This window comes from Lonchura striata, chromosome 1, assembly GCF_046129695.1.
Source record: "Lonchura striata isolate bLonStr1 chromosome 1, bLonStr1.mat, whole genome shotgun sequence".
Lineage (NCBI taxonomy): Eukaryota > Metazoa > Chordata > Aves > Passeriformes > Estrildidae > Lonchura > Lonchura striata.
Genome location: NC_134603.1, coordinates 71,263,196 through 71,277,119, shown reverse-complemented (window position 1 = coordinate 71,277,119; position 13,924 = coordinate 71,263,196). Strand labels below are relative to the sequence as shown.

Here is a 13,924-nt window from a genome sequence, read left to right as displayed (position 1 = left end):
ATTAGTAATCATTGGGATTTTTTTTCCCCTTGCTCTGGTCATAGGACATGGCAAATCTTGACAAGATAAAGAATTTCTCAATAAAGATATGTCTTACTTACTTTGTTATGTGTCTTGTAAATCTTGATTTTGTGTGCTTGTATTTGTGTGCTGGCATTTGCGTGAAGAATCCTGTAACCTGTAGGTTATATCACAAAACATGGATTAGGTTCTGTGCATTTTACTGTAATGAAGTCACTGTATAAGAGTCATAATATTTGGAGCAAAGAGTTAATTGTTTACACATTCATTCTTATAATTTTTAGGGTTTTTAAATTTTTCTTTCTTATCCCATAAACCTTGGAAATTAGGTTCTAAGGTTAAACACCTTTAGGATGAATAGTGATGACTGCAACCAGAATAGTGCATGACATGACATACCTAGGAAATACACAAAGATTTTCAACTAACAAGCTCTGTGAGACTTTCTGGTTATTGGCTCCTAGACCATTATATAAAGAATATAGTGTGATATGATTGTGTGTATTGTATACCATCACTATGTACTATGGCTAAGGCTACTTTAATGTAGTAGGGAGAGTAATGAGATGAACAACGTCTGGTGAGAGGTTCTGAAATTCTTCTTTCTAATTCCAACTTTATTTCTGTTTCTTGTCCATTCAATTTCTTATTTGCTATGATTAGAAAAAAAAAAACAACAGCATCATTCTTTCCCTCTGTATATCTCAGCAAAGGCTGTGTTTTAGGCTGAAACTGCTGCTGAGGTTCTATATGGATGTATGTACTGAATTTGACTAATCTAGGAGCTGAGGCACACACAGGGCATGTGTTATGCAAACTACAAATGAGTTTGAGTAGAGGACAGTTCCTGAAACTTCTCTTCAGTCATGTTGGTGATGCTTCAGGATCTGTACAGTAGTCAGTTGTCTTTCTGACACTTCCGATGAAAATAACCACATATGACTTGGTTAAGAAATCAGGCAAGGTATGTTGTGGGTTATTATCTGACAAATAGTTTTCTCCACTTGTGCATCTAAATGCTTTGATCTGGGCACTGAAAAATTTATTCAGTAGGCAAACACTATCATATTCATAGCATGTGTTGGGTCCTACAAGGTATTTATTGTTTTGGTGGTACAAAGTAAGGCAATAAAAAATAATAGGAGTGGTAAGCACTCCCTGTCCAGTCAGATCCAAGCAGAATCTATATATCTCAACTTTGGAAGACTGGCAGGGATGCAGTGCTTCTATTGAATAGTAATTTCTTCCTTCAAACACAGTGCTGCTCTGTGTTCGATATCAAGCCCTAAATCCCACAAACCACTTCATCTTGCAATGAATATCTATATTTATTATCTACTCTACTACTTTAGTTAGAAGTTATACAACTCTTGAGAGGTACTAATCTCCATTATCTGAGAAGCACAGTCCTAGATACTGATTAAATATTTTAGAAGACCTCTTAAAATTTGAATGTTTTCTCTTCATTAGAAGTTTATGGGAAGTTAATATAGACTTTTTTGTTTGTTTCATAGTCAATTACAGCAACCAGTAACAACCTTATAGTTTTATTTCTTTGTCTTTTTAGAATCCAGGATATTGAAATTCCTCATCTCTCGACAAATGTAATGTTTCCTATTTAGAACCATAAGAACTCCTGTGTCTTCTTTGCTTTGTCTTCTGTGTGTGTATGTGTCATTTTTTGTGCAGTAAAAGCTAGATTTTGCCAAAACAAAAAAAAAAAAGGCATGTAATTTCAATATATTGCCAAATGGGCATTCTCTGGGATAGGTGTTATTCATGTCTAGCTCTTGATATTTGATTTGTTTAGTTATCATCTAACTGAGGAGCTAAAGTTTTGAGAATAAAAGCATGTTGTCAGTCATATTCTTCTCAGCTAATTGTATCTGAACTACTGCCTAGCTTGTCATAGTTTGTCTGGAGGTACAAATTAGGTAACTCAGTGCTGAATACAACCTTAAGTACAGCCCTAAGCAGCCATTATCATATAATTTTTTCTGATAGTGTTGTTTTAAAAGGAGGATTAATGTCTAAAAGACCAAAACATTTGAGACTTCTGAAGACATCTGATGGGAATGTTGGTAATGAGAGTCTCATAGCACACGCTCACTGGTCAGTGTGCATATTGGCAGCATTGTATGATTCAGATGTAGTAATAAATGTACAAGCAACACTGATAAATATGTACATTTTGTTTTGTCTGTAGGTTTGGTGCCCCAAAATGGTCTTGGTATTCTATTGTCAGATTCTTGGTTGAGTCTGAGAGTGTTGAAATCCATTCCTTTTCTAAATTGGAAGAATGTGTGTCATTTTATATGCCTTCTTTGAGAATGGTTGCATCATAATCCTTGTGTTTATTTTTATTACTGATACTTTTGTAGACAGAACTTGAGTAATTTAAGAATTCAAAATGGGAATGTTGTTTGGTAAAATCAAGAAATGTTTGCTCAGTGTTGTTACAGATCATGCCTTGATCTACACAGCCTACTTGACATTTCCTGATACCTCCCCAAGGGAAAAAAAAAAAGAAAAAGAGTGTGAGGTACTAGAGCCAAGCTTGAAATACTTGTCCATCATCTCTTTGCCAAGTCCTGAGAAACAGCTTTCTTTTCTCCAACTCATTAAAGACTCATCTGAAGATTTTATGCTGTAGTTTTAACCATATCCTCTCTGCTTAAATAGCATTTCTTAAACCAATGGCAGTAATTAAAGTATTGTTATTCACATTTTAATATAACTTCCTGATGGGATTAGAAAGGGTGATGTCCTGTATAGGGACATGACCAAGTAGCAGTGCATTGAGAAAACTGGATACATTTCTCAGGGATTATTCTCTGCAATAAACACATCAGTACAAGAGAGGAGGGTCAGTCTGCTGCTGACATCATCTGGATGGCAGCAACATTTGTGGGGTGTATGTAGAGCTGAGGTTTAATTCTCATACTGTTCAGAGTTCAAAGCCATTCCTTGCACCTCCTTGTTGAATAGTTGATCTAGGAGAGAAGGAGCTGCTGTGGATGGGGAAGAGCCCTCCCAAATCCACTCACTGGCACTGTTTTAATGTGCATGCAGAGCACACAGTTTCTGTGGCCATGCAGCTATCAAACCAAGTAGATAGAGAATTCAGCTAGAGAGATTATGCCTTGTTCCCTGCTCCAAGGACTATTAAAATATTTTTCCAATGTTTTTTTAATTAAGGAGTAACTTCCCAAAATATCGCTAAGGAATGGAAGACACCTATTCCTTGCAGGGCATTAAAAAAAGAATTGTAACTTTTCTTGGCTGCAACTGAGACTTTTCTGTCTTTGGCCCTACTGTCTCCTAAATACTGAGGGAGAGTAAAGTAACTACTTGTTACTGGTTTTGAATTTGTCATGGCCAAGTAAACAGCATAACAAAAGATGTTTCAGTAGGGAAAGGTACCTGTTAAAATATTATAGTTAAATGAAACAGTTTTACAAAAAGTGAAGTTTCAGGTTTTAATTTTTTTTTCACTTTAGCTGGTGTTATTGTTCAGAATACTGTTCTTTCATAGTTTCATACATGAAATCTAGAGAAAAAATGTTGGCAATTAAATCCAGATTTCACAAGTCTCCAAATTTAAAATTAAAAAATTTCTTTAATTTATATTATTCTTTATTTATTCTTTACTAAAATTTTTATAATTGAAATATAATTAGATAAGATTGCGAATAAAAGTTAGATAAAAAAATACCCCTTCATGAAATTTTAAAAATAGAAAATTATTTATCTCAGCAAGTAAAAGGAATGTATCACAGAATGAAATATTAATAAATATTTTCTTATCAACTGTAGTCTGTTTAGAAATGGTAGCTGCCATAGCATTCACATAGTATTCTACAGACATATGTTACTTCCAAGTGAAGTGAACTGTTATGAGTAGATCAATCTTCAACTTAGACAAAATGTTATGAATTTCTATCTCAGCTCCAAGGCACATCTTTGATAAGCTGAAAAATCTCTATAAGATTAGAAATAGAAGTAGTAGATAAAGGTGGGCCAGTAAGTATGATTAATTAAATATATATATATATATTGAGATTGTTGAAATTACTTTTTTTTTTGTCAGGCAAGAAAAAACATCTGGTCTATATCTCGGAAGGGTAAAACTTTGTCACTAGAGTATATGAGAATCTGTCTAATAGTTTGAGATTAATTTTCTTTGTGTTAGAAACAGACATAATTGATGTGGTGGCTGAGATATGTAATTCAGCATGTACTTGTTATTTAGTATAGATTTTCACTTGGTCTTTCCCAGAAGATTCAGGAGTTAGAAGCTCCAGTTTGAGGAGTTAGAAGCTTCAATGTTGTAGACATAGTCTTCCAAAAAAAGGCATACTGCTTGGTTTAGCTGCCAGTTGCTTTGCATCTTAGCCTCAAGTAGATCTGAATTTCCATTAAGAGTTTGAATTCTCTGTTTGAAAGATTTTTGGATGAGTCTGACTGGAACTGGATTTAAATTCTAATTTGAGGCATGAAATGGCTGGTACATAATGGCTGGAGGAATGGTACACAAATTGCCCTATTTCTTAAACTTTTTGATTCATTGGAAATCCTACTACTGGAAATGTTATTTGTACAAATTTATAATGTTTAACTTAATGGAGCAGTGGATATTGTCTGTGCTAAAGGTAGGTGTTTAACTCTTAGCATGGTAGCTACTGGAAGAAAGCTTGTCTAATTCAACTGCAAACTGACTATATCCTTGATGCTTTTGAGACATTATAACACATGGGAATTAAATCTACAGGGGACAGAAATATTCTAAAAAATGTTGTATGTTTACAAACTTTTCCTCTGGGAAACAGTTTCCTAAAGAGAGTATTGAGATGGTGATTCTCTAGATTTCCACTGATAGATACATCCCCTAATGGTTGCATTTTCAAATGGAAAAAATTTTCTTAGAATTTTATTTTACTCTTTTTTAGAGAGGGAATTTGTTCTGCAATCATTATTGGACTGCATATGTTATTAATCTGTATGTTCTTTCTGTCCTCCCAGACAAAAGGCTCTGAAGAAAGGTCTTTACTTTTTCATAGCTAGTACCTAGATCAATACTTTTTTATTCAAAAGGTTCTTAAAGTCAATAGTTCAAATTTCTGTGTAGAAAGGATAGCCCATAAATATTTTCCTTCATAAAATAAATATATATTAAATTCTGACATACCACCATGAGAAAGTTGTCTAGTTGATGAGTTAGAACTGAATTTCTCTTGGAATAGCCACTGGGGCATTAAGAAGCTTGGTAATAATTTTAGAAGGTATGCAAATGTTTTTGGTTAAAATTGCTCCTTTCAGATTCTTAATAATGGATAAATGAGTTAAATTATCTCCCCTTCATGGAAGTCTGGGGATGTACACACCATCAGACCTCATTTGTTGACAAGTATTATCAAAAATTTATCTTATTTCAGTGTTGATTTAAACTAATTTCCAAAATTATAAGGAAGAACATCAATATTTATTTGAAATATAATAGGAAAGAGGGAATATGAAGGAGTCAGAGCCAAAGATAAAGAACATAAATCCAAAGTATTATGTGTGCTTGCTTTTTATAGACTATCATTCAAAACTGCTGTCGTTGCATCCAAGAATTGAAAAACAAAACTGCACCAGATTGCAGAAATTCTCAGGGTCTTATCTAGATAAGAATAATTTGATATAAAGTTTTTCTGTGTTTCTCTTCTGCTTCCAAAGCTCTCCTCTGAGAAAGACTCAAATCTTTCCCATTTCCTAAGTTAAGTAGCTATTTGGTGTTTGAAACCATCAATACACTGAGCACTGTGCGGTATAGCTGTTTGTATAGAATTTAAAATTAGCTTTTAATAAATAAATTATGCATGTAGCTTTTTAACACTTCTTTTTCTTCTTTCTTATTTCCAAGACACTGGACAAGTGAATGTCCCATTTTAAGATTACTATGTATTGCATATAGTTTGACAAAAAGCAGGAAAATTTATTTCATTAGTAGTTGTTTTTTTAAAATTTAAAGTCTTAGCTTCCCTGCTAATTTTTGTTAACTTCTCTGCCTAATAATATCAGCAGAGCAGCAATGACCATGGACTTTCCTAAAAGCATTTAAGCTGTAAAATTCAATGCTGTTATATGGCCAAAGATCCTTAGATTTTTGTTGTTCTCTAGCAATAGCAGTGCTACATAAAAAAAGTCTGAAATGCAAAGCCCTTGGATATTGAGCATGGGGAAGGAATTATTTGGTTTAAATTCTGGAATGATAAAAAGCTGGCACACCCTGTTTTTCTTCCTGTAACACACCTAGAACATATATGTTTTTATGCCTGTTTTTTGCTTCACATGGGGACAAAAACTCCAAGATCAAAAATGTTAAGGATTTTGTACTAAGGTCTCACATGAACAAACTGCGAGATTTTTCAAGTCCAAGAATGTAGCATTTTTTATTTTTTTTATATTGCATCAGTTAATTTAATTTACTGAAATTAAGTTAGATGCCAATGAGCAAGGATTTATGAGTTTTCCAAGTCACTTCCATACTTTTTTTCCTTCAAGTATCCTATAATAGAGTAAGAAAAACTAAGAGACCTGAAAAATGGAAGGCTAAAGCTTTTCTGTTTCCTGCAAGTCATGGCACAGAGGGTAACCAACATGTTGTTTAGCCAATTTGGTGTTTAAAAAATAAATCTTGATATCAACATGGCAGGACAATTTGTAACATTGCTCAGGGAAATGCAACAAAATTCTTTTTTTCTATTTCCAGCTACAGTATTTAATAGAAAGTCCTGTTATGTAGCTACATAATTGCCTTTTTGATCTAATGAATGCACTTTATATCTCTATTTCTCTTAATATCCACCCTTGCCTTGTTATCATCATGATGATAATGACCTATAATAGTAAGAAAATCACAATGGTTTATTGTTTAAATGTTTCATAACCTTATCACATTTCATTCTCTGTTAAATCCACAAAACAGAACAATCAGATTTTTAACCTCCATTTTTGTTTGATACTAGTATAAAAATAACATCTATTATTTTATTGCACATGAAAATATATTAAAAATAGAGAAAAATAATAAATTAACTATCACACTAATCATTGTTAAAACAGTTGTTTAGTTTCAAATGGAGAGACAAACATGTAAAACAGCTCTGAAAATATGAGAAATTAAAAAATAAAACTTGAAATCTACATCTTGATGAAGCACCACAATTCCATATTCATTTTGAGGTTCACTCTTTTCCCTAAAGAATTAATGAATATACATATAAAAATAGAAAAATGTTTCAATTAAAGTTGCAAATTAAGGTGGGAATTTTAAAATCAAAATATATTATTTTAATTTTCTAAATCATTGTAGAAGTACTATGATTACCCATAGTATATATTTTATTTTTAAAAAAGAGTTGAAGCTCAGTCTGTCATTTATCCTTTAGACTGGAGCATGATTTAAAACTTTATTCTTGTATTTCAAGTATAAGTATGTATCTCAGAAACCTGAAGGTAAAACAATAAATACAAGATACAGAGAATGGTTATATTATATTGTCTTCTAAACACACCCTTGCTTTCAACCTAATTGTACACCACCCCCATGTGAGAAAATAGGTAACAGCCAAAGCTTTAATTATCCATATTCTACTGATGATTTAACAAATCTTAAAGTTATTTTTAGAAAGGGCAGAAAAGAGTAGGATTTCAATCCCATTGTATTCTATGTACCATATGTATCTTTTTTGATGTTACTCAGAGTGCTAAATCATAAATTATGGGCTTCCCCTTTTTAGACTGAACCAGCTGCTGCATTTGCTGTTCCTGCATCTTTTTTTCTGTGTCAAGTGCACTAAAGCCCTTATGCAACCTAATACTTTCTGTTCACTGGAACGATTTTCTGCTATTATCCAAATGCACATCCTGCTACACGGTAGGCTTTTTCCAGTTCCTGTGATGGAGGAAAGCAAATATTGATGATGCATTTTTTCATGGTGGCTGAATGGTTATCAATCACCTTGCATATTCTTTGAGTTTTTACTATTACACATTTGGTTAATCAGTTTTGCATTTGATATTTCAATTTATTATTCTGAAAGACCTCTGCCCTGAAGATTACCCTAATGCTCTATTTTTTATTCCTAAGGTGTTTCATACAAATGTTGTATGATTGTTATAAACACTGTTTATATGTGCATATGTATATTATTTACAAGATATTTAACAGTAACAGATTTTTTCCCTTTAATTTCAATAGTCTTAATGCTGTTTTAATGTTTTTATTTTCCAATGGGAAAAATAATTTTTATACAAAGAATAATATGCAAAACCAGTGTATAATGGATAAAATTAAAGTACTTATTGAATATAATTTTCCAAAGTTTATTTCAAATTAGACTTCTTGAAAATATACAAAATTCATATTTGTTTCAGCTACACTTTAAAATGTATTCTCTGAAGTCCCCATCTATTAAACTCCTGGTCATTGTGCTGCCAGATCGTTAAGTTTATCAATGAGTTTTCACATGTTTTGACATACAGAGTAAAGTTTTCTTGCACAGGTAGTATCTTATTCAAGTTTAGTTACAAGCATCTCCTGAAGTTGCAAATGTTGCTGGAGCATGTGTGTGTTGTGTTGACTGCCCCTTTCCATCACACTCACCCTATCCTTTCTGTCTGCTTAATAGGTATTATTACTCTGAAGAATGTTTTGTGGGAATTTTGAAAAACAAGCCCATAGTTACATTGACAGTTTATAATGTACAGTAGGTTTTGCTGTTTCTTGAGGTTTTCCTTGGTATATATGAGGAGTTTTTCAGATTTGCAAAGGTACCTTGTTGTGCTCAGAAAGTGAAGGAATGTTTGTTCAGTCTTAAATATAGGCATACAGCTGTCCTGAAGAGATATTTGAGACTATTATAAGTTCCTTTTGCTTACAATTCATATAGTTTAGAAGACAGCAGTGATTTTTAGCTACATGAATGAAAGGCTTCTCTTCTGAAAACCATGGGCTTGGATTCTGTCTCCTGGTGCTGGTTCAGTTGCTTTCTGGAGACCAACACACTTTCCAAGGCGCTATGGCAAGAGTTAAGATTGAAAGTGCTTCCCTCCCAAAAAGGAATGGGTGAAGATTATTTCTTTCTTTTGAAGAACTGAAATGCTCTTCTATACTGCCTCGTGATGATTTGTTGGCTTGAAGAAAGTAGCAATATTTTGTAAACATAACAGCTCATGTAAATATTTATTCTTCTCTTATGCAAGAATCTGCTAAAGCTTCCTTGAGTGGTTTTATTTCTATTAGGACACTCTGGGAATTATGAGTTTGTTAGTTTGTTGCATCTACTATTTATTTTGTATGTTTATTTTCTGTTTTCTTTGCAGGTACCACCAAAGATGTTACAATTATTCCAGCTGCACTCTTTCAGTGTTTTCCATTGCTGGCTATGATTTACACTTCTTACATCTTAAACTTTATTTTTCACTTTTGGAAATTGTCCTTTCATTTTGTCCAATTATAATTTTGTTCTTTACAGACTTTGTTGCCTCCAAGCATGTTCTCTAAAACACTGTCTTAGGTTCTCCATGCAGTTCTTCATAGTCTCCTATGCATAACAGCAATACTTCAACAAGAATTTTTCTCTTCATTCACAGTGATTAGATTTCTAATATTCAGTTGCTGATTTTGCAACTCTCTTTAAAACTATTGCAGTAAAAGTTAACAAAGCACATTATTTACTCATTCTGCCCAGTGTAATTATCTTTTACTACTTCTCTGTATAGTTGGCCATTCTTAAAAAAAGGCTGTCAGGTGTCTGGATTTATCCCAGCATGTCTAGCTTACAGTCAGGATGCAAAGAAGCCATTCATTTGAATTCTTAAATGCTGTTAGGCTCAGGCTTGACATTTGTGATGAAACTGCAGCTGTCCCTTTGTCCGTGGCAATAAAGTTACATCCATTAAGATGCTCTGTGGTTACTAGCCTTCTCAGCTATTTCTTGGCAGAAGTGGACACTTAGTTTGATTATATAACTAAATATTCACTTGAAAGATTGTGACAGGTCTGAAAAACTCCATGCTCTAAAGCCATGTTCCAGACTTATTTTTTCCCTACTTTTTCTTACACCCTATTTTGCTTTGCAACTGTGGTATGAAAATGGCCAGACAGACAACACTTTTGAAGATGGGACTTCTGCAAGTTCTTTATGAAATCTGCAGTCTTTGCTGGAGGCTGTGCATGTTGCACACATTGTAGTAGATTTGGAAACACAGGAGCTTGGAAACACCTGGCTTTTGAATGCAGTGGAATCACTGGCTATGATTTTACACTGATATAGCCATGTTACATGCTAGTATAGTTTAAGGACATTGATATCTACACACCCTAGCTATGTACCCTGGACTAGTGAACATAACACCAGTTCAATCTGTGCCTGTTTCAAAGTTGTGGAGTGAAACCAGATGTTCACCTTAGTTTGGCCTCCCAGATGGTCTTTTCAAAATCAAAGTCATACACAGTAGGAATTTAAGGCAGAGCAGATAGGTTGCAGAAAGTCAGAAGCAGGGGAGTTTATTGAGGCAAATCTCAGGTAACATTCTATTCCTTTTTGTTGAGTTTGCATATGACCCACATTGCTCCTGAGAAGAGTAGTGTTTCTTCCTGATAATCTGTGGGATCTCACACACTGTTTCTTCAATTGAAGCTCAGTCAGTTATGACTTTCAACATTTCTGAGTGCTGATCCTCTTAGACAACAAATGGAAAAGGAATTGTTTGGGTGCTGCTGAAAGAGAGCAAAAGGAAATATGAGGAATGGAGAATGTATGCCAAGATAAAAAGGAAGTACAAGAACAATGACAGATGTCTTGGGGAAGGCATTAGTACTGCAGTTCTCAAAGTGAGAATATTTTATTCCTTTCTGTGTTGGTATGCTGCTGTAACCATGATCTCCAGGTCATACACTTGAATAAAAAGACCTGTAAGTTTGCCATCTATAATAAATGAGCCACAAGAAAAACAAAGTATTTGTGTTTGATCATATTCTCCTGTCCAAAGCTGTATTTCTAAATTGAATGTGTATGTAGGCATAGGGGAGGGAGGCCTGCAGTCATGTGTTTTTTTCTTCTCTTGGGGAAGGTGGCAGCAAATGATTCAGTCTGTAGATGCCAGACCCAGCACAGTGGTAGGAAGAAGTATTTGTCTTTAGAAGAAGCACATGCTGAATACTTGCATACCTGATTTTTGTCTCATGCAGGGAAACTGTGACAAGCCAAATACAATGTGTCATGAATCATACTAAATCTGTTGTCAGCCAGTTAAGCATGTGGTATAGAGTTGTACTGACTGATCTATAAAGCAATACCAATTAATTGCCATCTGTAAAATGATCTCACTACTTATTTTTAGTAAATTTTTCCAACTTCTATGCACAAAAGAAAATTCATTCATCTTTCACTCAGTAATTGACACAGTGTTGTGGTTTAACCCCAGCCACCCTCCAAGTACCACACAGCCCCTCACTCACCTCCCCTTCCCTCCCCACAAACCCAAAACACGGTCCCATACCAACCAATGTGAAGACAATTAATTCTGCCCCAGCCAAAGCAAGCACATACAGGCACTAAAATTTTGGGACATGTCTCAGACCAAATTTTGACCATGAAACTTGCTGTAATTATAGTCAAGATTTTGCATCCAGTAGTCATCAGTGGAAATACTGCTTTTTACATTGTTGAGCTGAGCTGGTTATTGCTTTGTTGTGGGGTAAAACTGACTGTTGGAAACAATTTAGTTTGGTTTTGAATATAAGTCTGTTTTAGGTTGTTTGAGAGAAAAAGTAATCATCAAATTAGATATTTTAATTTCAAAATGGTTAATACAAATTAAAGTTGGAGTTTGCTGGAAGCTTTTTTCCTAAAAAATGGTCAAGCATGTTTATATCAAGAAAGGAGAAAAGCATAAACAGGTGCATGAAGTTATTATATTAAAACTTGAGAGGCTAGGTAGAAGATTTTAACATGCATACATGATTTGGTGTGATCAAAAATTTTTTTATGGACTAAGAGGAATCCATTTTATACACTGTTTAATATAATTACATAATATAATATAATGTTACATCTTACAGATAAACTTCCTATTAACTTCCCCTGCTATTTGGTCCTTTGCAGTAGTACTCCAGGTTTTAGGATTGAATACTTAGTCTTTCTGAGGAAAATGAGGAGCTTTTAACAGTAACTGTCATCTTGGTTCTCCCTCTTCTCTGTAGTTTAGGAGTCTATTTGACGCTGCTTATTCATATTTTCTTCAAGTTGCTTACTTGTTGTTCCTCACCACTTCCCAAGCAAAGTTTGGGAATGTCACGTTGCCCTCCCTCAGCCCAGTTACCCTGGAGGGTACAGTGATTGTGTGGAGTGCCAGCCCATGGGCTCAGGTGTCCCCAGGGTGGAGCTGCTGTAGGGGGACACAGACATGTGGCCACCAGGCATTTCCTGCCATGGATAAAACCAGTACTTGCCAAGCCAGGGCCAGATACATCCTGAGAGCCTGCACTGCCAACTCTGAGCCAAACCTCTAGCTTTGTGCCAGTGATGGCAAACCCCGTTTTCTGGACTGCAGAACAGGCATTCCCAAACATTCCCCTTGCCATTATTACCAACTAAAAAGGGAAGTCTTCCCAGACTTCAGGGCTTATCTCTGTGTGTGTTTGCAGTTTTGGGTCTTTAATACTTCCTATTGCTGGCACATAAAAGGTTGCATAATGCTGCAGCTCCCTAAAATATTTATCAGTGTGGGAATGTGATCCTTTGTGTTCAGAACAAATATACTTTGATATTTTTAAATTATTTTAAAACTTTGCAAGAGTGAATCATATATCTTATCATATCCTCTGACACTGGTTTTCAATGCGTAACTGTCTTTCCTGAGCAATCGCATTAAGAATAGGAGCGAAGAATGAATGCTAGAAGCTTTGATTTTTCGGAGGTCAATATCACGATAAGTTAGAAGGGGTTCAGACTCATTCATTCATATTTACCTAGACTCAAAACCTGCATATATTCATATACATGTGCTTTATTAAATGAATGCAATAAATTTTTAAACTGCTTTAAATATAGTAAAGTGTAGGACAATCCAGTAGACTGAAGTCAGTAACCCTTGGCATGAGTGTGCATTTATAAAGCCAGACTTTGAAACCTTGTTTTCTTGTGACTACTGCTGTGAAAGCTGTTTAGCACTAATAACTTTTTGACTTTTTTTTTTTTTTTTTTTATGTATTGCATCACATGAAAGCAAACCTTAAAGTTTTCTAAGTTCTTTTCACTGTACTATTATCTATTTAGGAAACTTCAGTCAAATAATCCTGTGTTCTAAGGCTTCTTTGAAAACAACCAACTCAAAGATTTTTTTCTCTGAATGACACCAAGCGGGTAGAATTGCTAGTGTGATTTTAGTAACTCATTATCCTCTTGCCTTTTCAGACTATGGCACTATTAAGAAAGTACTTGCCCCAGTGAACCAGACTTCAAGCAGCTGCCTGCTTGAGGAAATCGAACTCCTGCCGAAAAGTCAGCGAGAGCCCATCAGGAGCCTTCAGATCCTGCACAGCCAGAGTGTCCTTTTTGTGGGCCTTCAAGAACATGTTATTAAGGTCCCCCTGAAGAGATGTCTCTTTTACAAAACATACAGGTATGAAGAATCAGACAGCTTTATTTGACTGGAGAAAAATACATGCAGGGGGTTGTAGAAAAATGGGAATGATAAATGACTGCATGTAGGAATCCAAATTAATTGTCTCAACAATGACTTTCTGAGTACATTGTTTATCAAAAGTGTCTCTGACTACTTGTACTAACTTGTTAGGACTAGATGAGGCTCTTGAGGAATTGAAGTGTCATTAGGTAGATTTTAAATTGTG

The 13,924-nt window shown here is 34.7% G+C and overlaps 1 protein-coding gene across 8 annotated transcripts in view; it reads left to right on the top strand.

Moving 5' to 3' along the window:
* The window catches only part of SEMA5A (semaphorin 5A), a 315,656-nt gene that overhangs the window by 205,363 nt on the left and 96,369 nt on the right, over positions 1-13,924 (top strand). For all 8 annotated transcript variants that reach the window (XM_021546911.2, XM_021546907.2, XM_021546909.2 and 5 more), the window contains one exon: positions 13,488-13,695. In XM_021546911.2, the coding sequence (XP_021402586.1) occupies positions 13,488-13,695 (208 nt within the window). The remainder of the gene's footprint in view (positions 1-13,487; positions 13,696-13,924) is intronic.